This window comes from Podarcis vaucheri (genome assembly GCF_965113315.1).
Source record: "Podarcis vaucheri genome assembly, chromosome: 13".
Taxonomy (NCBI): domain Eukaryota; kingdom Metazoa; phylum Chordata; class Lepidosauria; order Squamata; family Lacertidae; genus Podarcis; species Podarcis vaucheri.
In genome coordinates this window covers 32,671,146-32,685,543 of record NC_138751.1, presented here as the reverse complement: position 1 = coordinate 32,685,543, position 14,398 = coordinate 32,671,146, and the positions used below count along the sequence as shown (strand labels likewise).

The 14,398-nt window shown below is 46.8% G+C and overlaps 1 protein-coding gene and 1 long non-coding RNA gene across 10 annotated transcripts in view; one reads left to right on the top strand and one right to left on the bottom strand.

Annotated features, from left to right (window-relative positions):
* The window catches only part of MLLT6 (MLLT6, PHD finger containing), a 109,535-nt gene extending 107,101 nt beyond the window's left edge, over nt 1-2,434 (top strand). For 5 of the 6 annotated variants that reach the window (XM_082197182.1, XM_082197180.1, XM_082197179.1 and 2 more), the window contains exons 19-20: nt 7-363; nt 940-2,434. In XM_082197182.1, the coding sequence (XP_082053308.1) occupies nt 7-363; nt 940-984 (402 nt within the window). In that variant the 3' untranslated portion in view covers nt 985-2,434. The remainder of the gene's footprint in view (nt 1-6; nt 364-939) is intronic. The other variant, XM_082197183.1, reaches the window with a different exon arrangement.
* Nucleotides 2,435-2,482: 48 nt separating this feature from the next.
* On the bottom strand, nt 2,483-14,386 carry LOC309517849. Of its 4 annotated transcripts, XR_014213272.1 has the most exons (4): nt 11,991-12,384; nt 11,685-11,728; nt 9,536-9,760; nt 2,483-4,197 (listed from the first exon to the last, which is right to left on the bottom strand). It is a non-coding gene; the product is annotated as an uncharacterized lncRNA (long non-coding RNA). The 4 variants fall into 4 exon arrangements; XR_014213270.1 differs by lacking the exons at nt 9,536-9,760; nt 11,991-12,384 and adding an exon at nt 14,139-14,386; XR_014213271.1 differs by lacking the exons at nt 9,536-9,760; nt 11,991-12,384 and adding an exon at nt 12,855-13,167.
* Nucleotides 14,387-14,398: the final 12 nt, after the last annotated feature.

Sequence of the window (14,398 nt, the reverse complement as noted above, 5' to 3'; positions counted from 1 at the left end):
TCCCAGGAGCAGCAGGCTTTGGTATTCCAGATGATTCAACAGATTCAGCAGAAGAGGGAGCTGCAGCGGCTCCAGATGGCCAGCTCCTCCCAGCTGTCCATGACTGGCCTCGGGCCGGCTACCTCCACATCCCTCCTCCACTCCAATGTCCCTGCAGCTTCAGTTGCCAACAGCAACCTCCTGGCCTCCATTTCCCCTCAGCAGCTTAATCCAGCCAGTTCCTTGATGGCTTCCCCATCACTCAGCACCAGTGGGAACAGCCTGATGTCAGCTGCAGCAGGGGTAACTATCCCACCTGTTCTCACCACACAAACCAACCCTTTCCTCAACCTGCAAGGTGACAACAGCAGCCAGAAAGGAATGGTGGGTATCAGGCCATCGCCTGCCAACAGCTTAGCTGCTGTGATGTCACGGAATGCTCACAGGTTTTCCCCCAGCTAGGGGGGAAAGGGTTAGCTGTGGAACGATCACAAAGCACACGGCTGCTTTGAGGAGAGCAGGAGATAATTTTGACTAAGTGGGGAGGAAATCTACATAATCTCGGGACAGGTTGCATTCTTTCAGAAGGAAATGAGAGGTGATAAGGGGTCTGGGTGAAGGGGAGATGAAGGCTGGAAGTGCTAGTGGGAGAGTCTGTCTGAGACAAGGATGCCAGCAGCATGGAGCTGAGCAGGGAAGGTGGTTGAAGGAAGGAGGGTTAGGGTAGGCAATGAACTAAGACACAGAGACCTCAGGGAGCACTAGATGGAGAAGAAAGGAGTAAAGAAATGTGAAGATTTCATAGGAAATTGAAGTGGGCAGGTGAATGGCCTTCAGGCTTGCAGGGCTATTATTGTGGTGGATGCTGCAATTTCCTCTATTTTTCTTTTTCTTTTATTGCTCTTTGACACGCAACCGGTTTAGACTGTCCTGTGCTTCTTCCTTTATCTTCATGTTTAGGGCATGAACGAAAAGGGTGGTGCCCCAGTTCAGGACAAAGGTTAACTTGGGCGATACCAGGCTGCTCTCTGCTATAGGAAAGCAATCTGTGCCTCAGCCACGGATCCCGAGACGTAGAGCAACCACATGCAAGACTTCAAAGGGAGTCTTCCTGCCATGGGCAGAGCAGTGCCAAGCAAAGGTGCGCCAGGAGTCTACCTTCCTCGGTTCTGAGCCCGTCGTACTGAACCCTTCCAAAGGAGGCAGGTTGAGCGAACAACACCCAGCTCCCTTGTCAGCTGTGTCTGCGATGCCGCACTTATTTCACAAGAAGTTGCACTCCCAAGGGGAAACGGTGAAGCAGTCTGCTGATCAGATACCTGAAGACACCCCCCTCGAGGGTAGGATCAGCTAATCGGACTGTGGCCACCTGGTCCTGGAAGGAATGCTGTCTTTGCAGAGCAGGGCATTTTCCAAACCAGGGATAAGGAATCCAGCAAGGCGCAAGGCAGCGAAAAGGTCCAGCTGCGGCAACAGGGTGGAGCTTTTGAGGTCTCTGATGCACAAGAGGGTGAGGTTTGGAAGGCGTTACTTGGAAACCCCACATAGGAATCCTGCAGAGAGCCTGGAGGTCTTCAGAAGTGCACACAGATGAGCCTTTCTTAGCGTTTCTGCTGGGAGAAAAAGCCGCTCGGTTCTCCCAAATCTCCCACAGCCAGGGGTCTTAAACACTGACCTGAAGGAAACAGCCCCTCGCTTTCATGCTTGAGTATGACCCTTCTCTTCCATACCTTCAGGAGGCTTTGTTAGGTGTCCTGCAGTTAACAAGGCCATTGCAAACAATCACCGCTCACCATCAAGGTGCTTTCCAACCCCTCCAGAAAAGGACCTTTTTCTACTCCATCAGACCAGCCACCCAAAAGCCAACAGCAAAGAGGCAGGGTGGAGACTTCATCTAAGGGCAGGAGCTGTTCCTTCCACCTCCAAAGCAGCTCCGTTCTGGTGAAGAACATCTTCCAGCCCAGTCAAAAGCTCTAAGCTAAATCAGGTCCTAGCTGACAAGAGCATTGGTCTTCCCACCAGTGTGAGCCCTCTCCCATCTCCAGGGAGTCAGCTCCATTCTCCTTTAAGCATCCTTTTTAAAGGATGTTGTGATGAGGGGAAATGGGGATCCAAGTCAGATATCCTGAGGAATCCCACCCAGACTTGCCTCCATGTCATTGTGGGCACATCCCAGCCACCTCTTCCAATTTGCACTATTTTCAAATGGTGCTGGGCATGTGGTGATGACCACAGGAATGGCCACTGCTGTTCAGATTCATCTCCCCCCTCCCCTGTGTGTTTTTTGCTTTTGTTTCTTCTTTTTCTTTTGCCCCTTTTTGAAAAATACCTGCCCCACAGATGAGTTGGATGCTTGAAGTAAAGTGGGGGGCGGGGAGAAAAATCACAGCATCTTTTCAAGATTTCATCCTTTGGTTTGTTTTGTTTCACGTAAACAGATGTACCTGGCTCCACATTTTGTGTGTGTGTGAATGTGCTGTAGGGGTTTGGTGTGTGGGGGGGGTTAATTCGTTCAACAGAAAACTACTGGAAACTGACAAGAGCAGCAGCTTTTCCACATGGAAACCAGGCAGCTTCTCATCATGGCAGCTTTGGCACTAATTAAGGAGCAGCTAGAAAATGGAATGACGCTTGACATTTCCCCCACCCTTTCAGCAGAGCGTTCACAGACAGAAATACCCATCAACATTATGCACTTACTGCTTGGACAGCAGACTCCTCTTTGAAAGGCATCCAGGCCAGCACTTATGCCACATTCCAGATCAGTTTTGTCCTTCACTGTCATTCTGGTGTGGATCTTCTTGGCTCTTGTCCAACTGCCCAACTGTGGCCTTGGATCGCTGGTGTTTTTTGTTTTGTTTTAAATTGTCTGTTTTTTAAGAAAGCAATTGCACAGATCAACTGTTTGATTCAGAGTTGGAAGTCGGGGAAGGACCACATCCAGCCCCTTGCCGCCCCCATTCCTGTAAACAACTGGTTGGTGTTGTCCTCAGTCTCCTGTTGGGAACCTGTGGTGCCACCAGGCAGCTGGATTGGGAAGCAGATGCTCAGCCAGCGCCTGCAGAGTTCCTCATCCAGCCACGCCAGTGGACTTTTGCCCTTCTCACTGGTTTGCGGTGGTATATTCTTCCCAGCCATACTAACTTTCCTCTCCCTGGAATTGCAGGTTTGACTTTTTAAGGTTTCCTGCCAATAAATGCTGGATTTGCACAATTGTTACTCACATACCCATGGACTCCCAACTAAATTTGATTCGATAAGCAGGGGGGAGACAGGAGGGAAGTACCCTGAGGTGGGTTCCTGAAGTGGGCACGTGGAACTTCCCCTAAAAGAAGGCAAGTTGAAGAAGCACACAGGTGAAAATAGGCCGATGTGAAGGGGCAAGTTCACAATTGGGAATGGTTTGGAGAAGAAAGGGGACTCTGTAAGCAGAGGAGGGAAGGGCCAGGGCATTGGCTGGGCAGGAAGGCAGCACAAGGCTTCGTGCATAACGATTGGGACAGAGAGACCTGTACCTCTCTAGTGATGGCACAAATACACAACAGTACAAGAAAAAAACATGGTTCTCAACCCCTGGTTCTACTCCTAACACTGAGTGAGGGGGCATATGCAAAAACAACCAAGCAGAAACATGAGCTTTTTTCTCTTTCTTTTTAGTGCTTTTCTCCCGGTTGGGCTCTGAAGCCAGAAGAAGCCCGACTGCAGAGAAAATTGGTGGGGTGTGGGTGTGTAGCATAACATATGAATGGATGATGGCAGGCATGAGAAGGCTTAAGCAGCCCTCTCCTGCTTGTCCACCCTACCCTGAATATGCCTCCCCCACCTACCCCTGCATTTGTGTTAACTGGCAGGCACATGCTTGGAAAATGCATGCCAGCAGACTGGCTGGAGACTGACCCATTTCATGGGTAGGTAGATTTGGGGTTCACACATCATCACAAGCATGAGAATCCCACATTCACCCCATTACACTTTCAGGGGTTGCGTTCTGAAATCTCACCCCCCACTATCTCCTTGCTGCCCCCTAGTGGTTTTGTGGGGATATATTTGTCCTCAAAATCCAGTCCCAGCCCTGTCTGGTCTCTTTGACTTAAGGAATGCTATGTGCCCAGTCCAACCCACCAGGCATGCTTTGTGGCTTCAAGGACTCACCTGGAAGGGGGGATTTTATCAAGTCTTAGGTGGGCTGCCATTCATTTGGTCATCTGGAATAATGCCCTAAAAAAACATTAATCTATGCTCTGGATTACATCTGAAAGGAACTAGTGAGTGGAAAGATGGTTTGGGCAGCTGGCATTCAGTTTGGGATGCTGCGGTTCAAATAGTAGTGAGCTTGTCCAGGCGGGCAAAAGATTTATCTAAAGAGGTGTCAGTGCAGGAAATTTTGTGGGGAAGGAGGACATGCACTCAAGTATGCCAGTTCTGTCCATTAGGCCACCACAAATCATGCAGCCTCCCTCCCGAGTCCCAAAGAAAAGAACTGGCAATAGCATGTTCAGGTCAAACGGCAATGCCTGAATGATGCACACAACCCTGTGCAAATGTAGCAGCTTGCTTACTGGTGCTACTTGTCATAGGATGCTCCTATGAGCTCATAGGAGCATATACCCAACCTAAAAGATGGTGAAGGGTGTACTTAGGGTGTATATTCCACACATCTATGATCTGACAAATAGTTGTGGCAGTCTTTAAAAAATTAGGGCATTTTTCTTTAAGTCACTAAGCAGATGGTAGATCAGATGAACTTAAATATAGAGGAGAGGCAGAGAGCTCACCTGAAACATAGAGGGAAACGCAAGGTGAGTTATTCAATCAGAGTTTAATTTGTTGTTCAATGGGTCTGCCAAAAGAATTAGAACAGGGATGTGGAGGAGTTGGGCAGCCCACTTTGTGGGGGGAAACACCATGTTGACTCCTCATTTTAAAGTCCATCTGCTCTCAGCCCTGGTTGTGAAAAAATACTTTCCAGTTTTCTCATCTTGCATAACCTATTGAAGTTGCAGGATCATGCTGGCCAGACTCTTTTTATCTAGGGAAATCACCCATCTTGGAAGTGTGGTTAGACCTGGAAATCTGACTGAGAAAAAGCTTACGGGCTTCACCAAACGTTTGGATCGGAATAGATCTCAAGCTAAAATTTAGACAGCCAGTAGAGAGAGAATGTGTAGGTGCAAGAGCCTTGTGGGGTATGGGAGGAAGCACTTATTTCTGGAATCATCCAAATGCACCTGCTCTCTCTTAAAAATGGCAGCTATCACCTCCATCCTGTCTGTTTCAGCCACAATGTTTTCTCTATCAAGACTTATTAGGGCATTCTGACAGTGGTTGGAGAACACAGCCATCGTGGTAGTCATTGATAGCCTCATCTTCCCTAAGTTTCCCTAGTCCTCCTTTAAAGTCATCCAAGTTGATGGCTCTCAGTCCATCTCATCACAGATCTCCAGCATTTCATGTAGTTTGGCAGTTTGTTACGTTTGGCTGTGAAATTCATCCATTTTTTAAAGATTCAAAAATGCTTCAGCCTTTCCTCATAGGGAAGGTGCTCCTGCAGCCGATCAGTCATTTGGGTTGTCCTTACTGCACCTTTTCCAGCCAAAGCACCTGTCCAACAAACTTGGGAGTTCAGGAACAGTGGCCCAGGAATGAAACTGACTTGAAATTCTAACTATTGGGGTTTTTAAAGCAGAGGCTGGGTGGCTATCTGTCATGTATGATTCAATTGAAATTCCTGCTTTGCAAGGAGTTGGACTAGATGACCCTCAGGGTCCCTTCCAACTCTACAATTCCGCGACTCCATGATTCTAAGACAGGCATTAAGGTCAGCGCAAAAAATCTGTACGTAAGGCAGACTAGTTGTGGTGCTTTGAAAAAGCACCGGGGCAAGAGCACTGGAGTCTCTTCCTTGGCAGGAAGAGAACAAAAATAAAAATTGGAGGAGGAAAAGGAGTAATCTCCACATTTGGTTGCACTGGGGTATATTTCTTTATACCCATCTTTTGATGCTAATGTCTCGTTTTAGTACCTTGCCTGTGCCTAACACCCCTCCCCTCCTTGGTAGTTGTTATTTTTAATTAAAGAGGAAAAGATGTATATATATATTTTGGCAATTAAGGTAATGTAGCTAAGATATATTTTTTCTATGCTGCTTCACTGTTCTTTATTATAATAAATAATAATAATTAATATCAAAGACTTTAAGAAACTAAAACAATTGGGGCTGTCCCTCTTCAAATTTAACTAAGCATAGAGTGATATCATGGGTGGGAAATTTTCTCCTTCCCCTCTCCCCACACTGGGTGTCCTTCAGATGTTCTTGGAACACAACTCCCATCATTTCCTGACTGTTGGCCACGTTGCTGGGGAAGATGGGAGTTGGAGACAAACAACATATGGAGGGGACACAGGGCAGCCACCACCCCCCATTTTAATGCAAGCACTGATCAAGGCGTTGGGTTTCGCCAGCTAGGCCAGAATGGCCCGTGTGAGAAAATGTCAGCAGAATGTGCGCTTAGAGAAGAAAGGGAATACTGTAATGGGAACGAGCATTTCCGGAGTCCCTCAGTAGAGGGCAGTGTGCTAAAGCAGGAGTGGGATATCTGTGGGCCTCCAGGTGTTGCGACTGGGGCTCTCGGAGCTTGGCAACATCTGGGGAGCCACAGGTTGCCCTTTCTTGCGTTGAGCCGTGGAAAGCAGAAGTGATGTTTCTAAATAAATAAATAAATAAATAAATAATGACCAAAAGTTATTCCAGTGCATTTTGAGCTGGCAAGGCTTTTCACAAAGGAACTATAAATTTAGTTTTTATTTTTTAAAAGGTCCACCATATAAGCAGTCCTTTTTTAAATAACCCACTTGTATTTCTTGTCTGCAAGCAGATACAATCTTCCAGGTGGAAAGGCGCATTTACAACTTTAAAACTATGTACACCTCTGTGAAGTTTAAAATTAAAGGCTGTGCCCATTGCTAACCAAAGAAGGAAGGAAAAAAATCATTAAGAAATAAAGAGATGTTATAGTTTTGGGGTATCGGTCATCCTTGTTTCTATTCTGTATAGTTGTGATGTGCTTCTTGCTATGTAGACATTGAGTCCACTTCCAGGAGACCGCCTTTTCTCCCCAGCTTTGGAATACTCTCCCAGGAGACATAGGAAGCAAAAATAGCTGTGTTGTTGGTCCATAAACTGCCAAAATCCGCAGTTGGTAAATGCTTTTATAAGGCCCATAGTAAAATGTCACAAAATAGTAACCCGTTCTCCAGAATACTTCATCAGGCAAGATGTTACCCGAAGCAGGAGGTTCTTCTGAGCTTTCTACTAAGTTATCTTTCAGGGCCAGGCAAAACCCTTTTAACAATTGGGAGTTCCTATTTAAATTGCTTCTATGCTGCTTCTATAACGCTGTTGTCTGTTTATTCATTCCGATGGTGCTGTACTTTTATTGATTGTATTCTGTTGTATTTATGTGGTGTCACACTGCCCTGATAGAAGGAGGTGGAGGAGGTCTTCTGGGAGGGCAGGATATAAATTCTTCTACAAATAAATAATTTCCAGCCTTGCCAACTGGAAATGGTAGATGACTTTTGGATCACTTTTTAAAATAAAAGATTCTTTTTCAATACACCTTTAAGGGTTGTCCCTTCTGCCTTCTGTGGTCTGGTAAAATACAATATATAGGTGTTTGCTTGCTGCAGAAAGAGAGAGAGAGAGAGAGAGAGAGAGAGAAAGAAAGAAAGAAAGAAAGAAAGAAAGAAAGAAAGAAAGAAAGAAAGAAAGAAAGAAAGAAAGATTGTTGTCATCCATCTGTCTTGGGAGACAATGGAGGAGTTTGTGGGTGAGGTTGTGGCACCTGCTGTGACTGTAGAGACCACTGCAGCAGAGACAATTTTTGTTGCAGCTTGGGCAGATGAAGGCAGGGGGTTGGACTAGATGGCCCTCATGGTCCCTTCCAACTGTACAAGTCTATGATTCTAAGACTGGTCTGTCCACCCTCTGGCAGTCTCTGGGCAGGGAGGGAGATGGAAAGGCTCTGCCTTGCCCACTGCTGACTTCAACCCCACCCACCAACAGCACACAGCCCGCAGATTATGCACCCAATGCCCTGGCATGTGGTGGTTCTCTTCAGGAGAGGCTGCCCCCCACACACTATGGTGAAGGTGATTACTGGCATGTAACACAGAAGCAACATACAAAAATGCATGGAAGATGCCTGTCTGATGAAATGGGGAATTCCATGCACACTGGAATTGCAGCAGGTTGCCCAGTCTCCCCAGATGTGCTTACTGCATTTCTTCAGACAGGCATCTTCCATGCATCGTTGCGTTTGCAACAGAGACTCCAGAGTGGGGGAATCGGGAGATCCCACTCCTGTAACAATTTGAGCATTCCCTCCAGAAAATCTAATTAGGATGTGAGAAAACAACTAAAAACCTGCCCCTGCTTCTTAACACACACACACATCCTGTCATATGATATAGCCTCTTCCCTGTAATTTTGCTCATGCTTCATCACGTACATTGTTGTCATATTTATACACTGCACAAACATGTAAAAATGCTCCAAGGGGCTTCCATGTAGCACCAGGGTCCCTCAGAGGAGCATGATTTGAATCAGATGGCGATTGGGAGAAATTTGCTACACATATGAAGATTGTGTGGAAAGTAAGAGTGCAGATGGCTCCTTTTTCTGTCAATTTCCTTCCCTGCTTACCCTCAGTCAGCCAAATAAAATGTAAGAGAAAACACACCCTCCGGGTTTGTAAGGGAGGCTGAGAGCACTGCTTCATCTCATTCAAGCAGCAGTAATGTCTTTGGACCTTGAACCCAGGCTAAACGTAGCGTCCAAAAGGGCAGCAGAAATCTTACGTAATATACCGTATTTTTCACTCCATAAGACACACTTTTTTCTTCCTAAAAAGTAAGGGGAAATGTCTGTGCGTCTTATGGAGCGAATGTGTGGTCCCTGGAGCCGAATTACCCAGGGGCAAAAAGCAGATCGTGCTTTTTTTTGGGGGGGGGGAGAGGGAAGTGAGTGTTGAAACAAAGCTGCTGATCAGCAAACGATTGGGAAGGAGATAAGGGATGCTAGAGATAAAGGAGGCTGCCTGGGAGGGGGGAGGTAAAGAGCGAACTTGCAAAGGGGGAAAAACAGGAAGACTAAAGCAATAAGGAGAGAAATTAGAAGAAAAGGAGGAGCAAAAAACTGCTCCAGCTAAGGAAAAGACACTAAGGCAAAAAAGAGGGAAGGGAGTGTTGAAAGGAAGCAGCTGATCGGCAAGTGATCAGGAGGGAGATAAGGGACGCTAGCGATAAAGGAGGCTGCCTGGGAGGGGGGAGGTAAAAGCCTATGGATCCTCAGGATTTTTGCATTGGATCATCCCAAACCCACCGTCAAATCACATGTCTGTGGCCACAGCATGAACCATAAAAATCATACATCCACTGTTTCATTCAGAATATTTTTTTTCTTGTTTTCCTCCTCTAAAAACTAGGTGTGTCTTATGGTCAGGTGCGTCTTATGGAGCGAAAAATACGGTAGGTAAAATAAAGGTAAATGACATACGCAATATGACATCATATAACAGCCCAGTAAGAAGAGAACACAAGACGACACGGGCCTCCTGTCTGAACATCCACTTTCTGTGGGGTTGTGTGGCTTTTCCTCCTCATGCTGGCTCCATCTCAGTTCCCTTGCTTGGGTTCTGTTGCTCAGCTCTGAAGAGTGTGAGATCAGATATTTCTAGGCTGTGTACACTCACCCGTTTACTCTGCATCCAATGCGCTCCCACTGTAAGTTTGGGAAGCAGTATATATACATACCACGTTCACCACAATCCATATCTGTATCCTGTCTTTTCTTGTGAAACCAGCTTCAATCTGAATTAAAGTAAAAAAACAACAACCTAGCTGTGTTTCAAGCCAATAATGTGTATACAGCCCTAATCTCCATTAGAAGTTGTTAGTGAAAGAACGTAACTATTCAATGTGGAATGCTATGGAGACATAGGATTTTGCTGGAAATATCACAAAAGCAGTACATGACCAAGCTGTTTGTTGGGCCGACAGCTAGAGATTTTGCTGTCTGAGGCGGAACAGCAAATCCTCTGCAAGTCAAGACTGGTCAAGTTATTTGGGTACCTGCAGCAAAAAATCCCAGAAGTGCCTTTCCCTGGGAATAATGTTTGATGTGTCTGCACAGGATCTGAGCTGGTTTACCTAAACAGGTACAATGGTATTCCAAGGCAATGGGGTTTGAATAAGCCAATCTAAATCAGAACACATGCATGTTCTAGGCATGGTTTGGCTGGATATGATGACAAAGGAGAGATTTCTAAATTGTAAACAACTACGAGCTTAAAAAAATTTTTTAATTAGCACATTTTCCCATAATTTTTTTATTTCTGCCTTTGGGTTTTGGTAACGTCAGACTACGCCAGAACTGATGTTGACAGCCACACTTCAAAAATATGCTTTACTGCAGCTGAGATTGCAGTGTGTCTGATGCAGTTACAGAAGTTACAAAATCATGAATATGCAAATGCCAAAGAGGCACAAATAACAGGTGGCAGATTTGCAAATTAGTTGAGGGCAAATCCCCTCTCTGCAAAACATCAGGGATGGATGTTAAACTGAATTTGAAATGTTGGCCAACATTTGAATTTGGAACATTCCTATTAATATTTAGCTGTGGGGGAAAGCAGCATAGTAAAAGAAGCAGGTGTGTGTACTTTTTCTATTACAGTATATATAAAAGAAATCTGTACTGAGTGAGGGGGGCAGGCCAGATACGCTAGGTTTCTTTTATGGCGTTTTAACAAAGAGACACTTCTCACGGGGAAAGCATGAGTTAAAATGTAAAACGTTTATGTCAGGGGTTCAGGAGCAGAGGCAAGGGCAAGGGAGGAAACAGAGAGCGAGGGGGAGGAGGCAGAGGAAAAGATGAGTGATGACGACGACCCGAGATCTCCGAGTCTTTCCAGTGAATCAGAAGATTCACAGAAAGGAGCACCAGTGGCCAGGGCAAGGGGGGAGCCTAGGGGGACACCCCAGGGAGATAGAGCCAGAGGGGACTCAGAGGAGAGCAGTTGGAAATCGGGACCAGCGTCACCGCCAGAGAGCAGGGAAGAGGAAGAGAGCCAGGGATCAAGCGCTGGCAGCTCACAACAGGGGGGAGGGCATGAGTCAGGAGTGGCCACACCTCCATCGGGGAGCGAAGGAACGGTCAGACGGAAAGTGGAAGGTTGGGCGCGCGCGCCAAGTTCAAATGCACAGGGAAGTGACGCAGTAGGCAGCCCTGAAAGAGAGCCAGGTCCTAAAGCCCGGCGCAAGGAGACAGGAGAGTCCGGGGGGTCGGCGTCAGAAGAATCCAGGAAGGAAGAGACCCCGGGGGGCAGAGGGACCCAGAGGAGAACAGTCAGGCGGAAAAGGTGGAGCAGGGCTAGGATATTAAGTTGGTGCGCAAGGGGCGGAGACTCAGACGGGACTTCGCCGATCTAGCCATTAGACGTAGAGTTGCACGCAGCAGCTTGAGAATGGAAACTGTAACTCAATAAAGACTTTTACTTAATGATCGCTGGCTAGCGTGATCCTCTGTGAGCTAGGATCTGGAAGCAGCTCTGACAGTTTACTTTTCCCAAGAGAAAATTCACAGTGGTTGGAATGGGATTAACAGCAACAGGGAAATCTCAAATGCCCAAGTGCTGCTTACTTACCCTTTGCTTATGCTTTTGCTAACTCCCCTCCTTTCATTCCTGTCCTGTAAAAGGCAGAATAAAATATCTTTGTATCACAACTGTATTTGAGCAAATCCAGGTCACACAATTAAATTATTGGAGCTCCACACAACAAACGTGCTATTGTCAAAAACCAGACTTTTTTGCAAATAAGATGGGGAAAATGCACTGCAAAGTGTGGAAACTGCATCAAGGAGCTCTGAAGGAAGACTGATTACCAACACTGCCTCCCCACCCCATTCTCATTTTGATAAACTTGTATTTATCCTGAAGAAGGGCCCTTACATTTTGTAAAAAAAGTAAAACCATCCAGAAGCCTTTTTCAGCTGGGTTGAGGAACTTCAGGCCCAGAGAACAAATGCGGACCTCCAGGTGTCTCTTTGTGGCCCTCAGCTCTCTCTCCCCACTAGCCTTGTCCCAAACCTCTCTGGAGTGCTTTTGTCTGGCTGGGATGTACTCTCAAACTGTGACAATGCCTCTTGTTTGGCAGGGACGGCCCAACCCTTTTTGCCACCTGAGGCAAAATGGGAAGGTGCCATCCGGTGTGCCTTTTGCTCCCCCCCTTGTTGCTCCCGCCAAAGCCCTGCTTATCAGGGTCATGTGACTGCGGCTTCTGGTGAGATCTCACAAAAGCCCCTCAAAATCATGCAGAGGCCCCTGGAGGCCTCCATGAGATCTTGTGAGGTTCTCACAAGGTCTCGTTGGAAGCCACTGCAGCTTCTTCTTATTCTCACTGGGATAGAGGCACCCATGGAGGCATTCCTTGGATTCTGCTGCCTATGGCACAGTGGCGTAGCTAGGGCTTTTGTGTTGCAAAGGGGTTTTGCTTCCCCCCTAATTTCTGGTACCCAATTCTTGCAAAATCCAGCAAGTCCTAAGAAACTTGCTTCTGGTAAACCTGAACCTTCTCCCTCGAGGCTCCTCAGTTTTGCTCCTGCTTCCACCCACTAAACAGCATGCGGCCCCACAAGGCAGAGAAGTGTTCCCTGCCCGTTTTTAAACCATGAGGCCCTGCGTCAAGCCAGCAGCTCCATTTGTTCTGCGAAGGGCTTTGCCGCCCACAGATGCTAAATATGTGGAAATTAAACTCTAGTTCCCATTTGCGGAAGACAGCCCTGGGTCGTTTGACCCTTTAATTAGTTCTCTTACCCGTCCTTTAAAAACTGTTAAGTTGTGGGTGAACATAACAGACGACACAGCGATTCTTCAAACAGCTCTTGTTTATTCACAGGCCAGAACAGAACTGAACTGAAGGGTTCAGCCAGCCTGCTTATATAGAGCTCCACTACAATGCAACAGTAATCACTTTCTGTAACTATCCAATCACTGAATGTCACTTTCAATCACTTATTTGCATATGTGGACCCGAGTGAAAACTATCTACAGTATCCCCCTGCTGGCCCAGGGTGAGAACTTCAGTACATAACAAAAAATATGCAAGACAATTCTTTTTTAAAGTTTAAATGACATATAACATTTACTTTGTGTGCTTGCACTTGCAGATTATACAATATACAATTATAAAATATAAAATGCAGGTGGGCAGGACTTAAGTTGTTAATAGTGAAGGAAGGTGAGGATAGGTGACCTCACCTAGGCCGGAAGTCACCCCCCACCAAAGCAGGCTCAAAGCTTCTCAAAATCATTTTCTCAGCAGCTAAGCATCAGAAACAGGTGAGCTGTAACAAAGGTAGAGAACAGTCCATTGTTTCTCAGGCCTTCCTCATGCCTTCTAGCCTTGCTAAAGAACCACATTGCAACTTGCTTTCTGTCCGGGAACCATGCCAGAACAAGAGATTCTCATTCCCCCTTTCCTGGGAAGAGTCCAATAGTCCCAAGACAGCTTTCTGTACATGCTCAGGAACCTCAACATGGGGCAGGACTCCTGAGGGAACTGGAAAGGGGTATATATGTTTGTGCACATGATTGTGAACTCGTGCATGCTTTTTGTGACTTATCACACTTGCTCCTTCTACCAGTTCATGGATGGTAGAAATAAAAGCCTTTTCTCCGAAACTATTCCTTGAGTGTCTGTTGACTCCCACTTCCCTTTCCCAGGCGCACCCGAGGGCAAAGCCTCATAAGGCTACAATAGGACTCCAAACTGAGGCAGACACACACACATGGCAACACACACAGACGCCCTTGCCTCCGTGATACAGGAGGCTCAGGGCTGCATGATGTTAGTGTGCTGGCATCAGGTGCACACCGCAGAGCATGCTGACGTGTGTGTGGACACCCTGTGGGTGCGGAAATTTGGGGGGCAGCCCTCTCATTTGGAATTGGGGAGGGGTGCTTGGCATCTCCCGCCCCCATTCTTGGCGACCGTGCCTGCACAAAACAACGTAACTGCTAACTGCCATAACTGAACCAACTGCCATAACTGCCACAGCGCGTATGACGTCATAGAGTTCCACAGCTCTTGCCATTCACCCTTTTCCGTATGCATTTGGATGCTAACATCCCACGAAATATGGCCATCCGTTGCTTCTTGTTTTTATTTTTTAGTAATCGACGCTCCGCCCTGCAAGGAAGGAGATTGAGCAAATACAATGGTCGACGAGCTCGGCAGCGGTTTGGGTCTTTCTGTCTGTCTCTCTCTCTCTCCAAAGCGCAGCCCCAGGGCAAAAGGTCACCCGCCTCTCCCCTCCCTCCCCGGCCTTCGAGCTCCCGCAAGAGCCAGCTAGGAACCT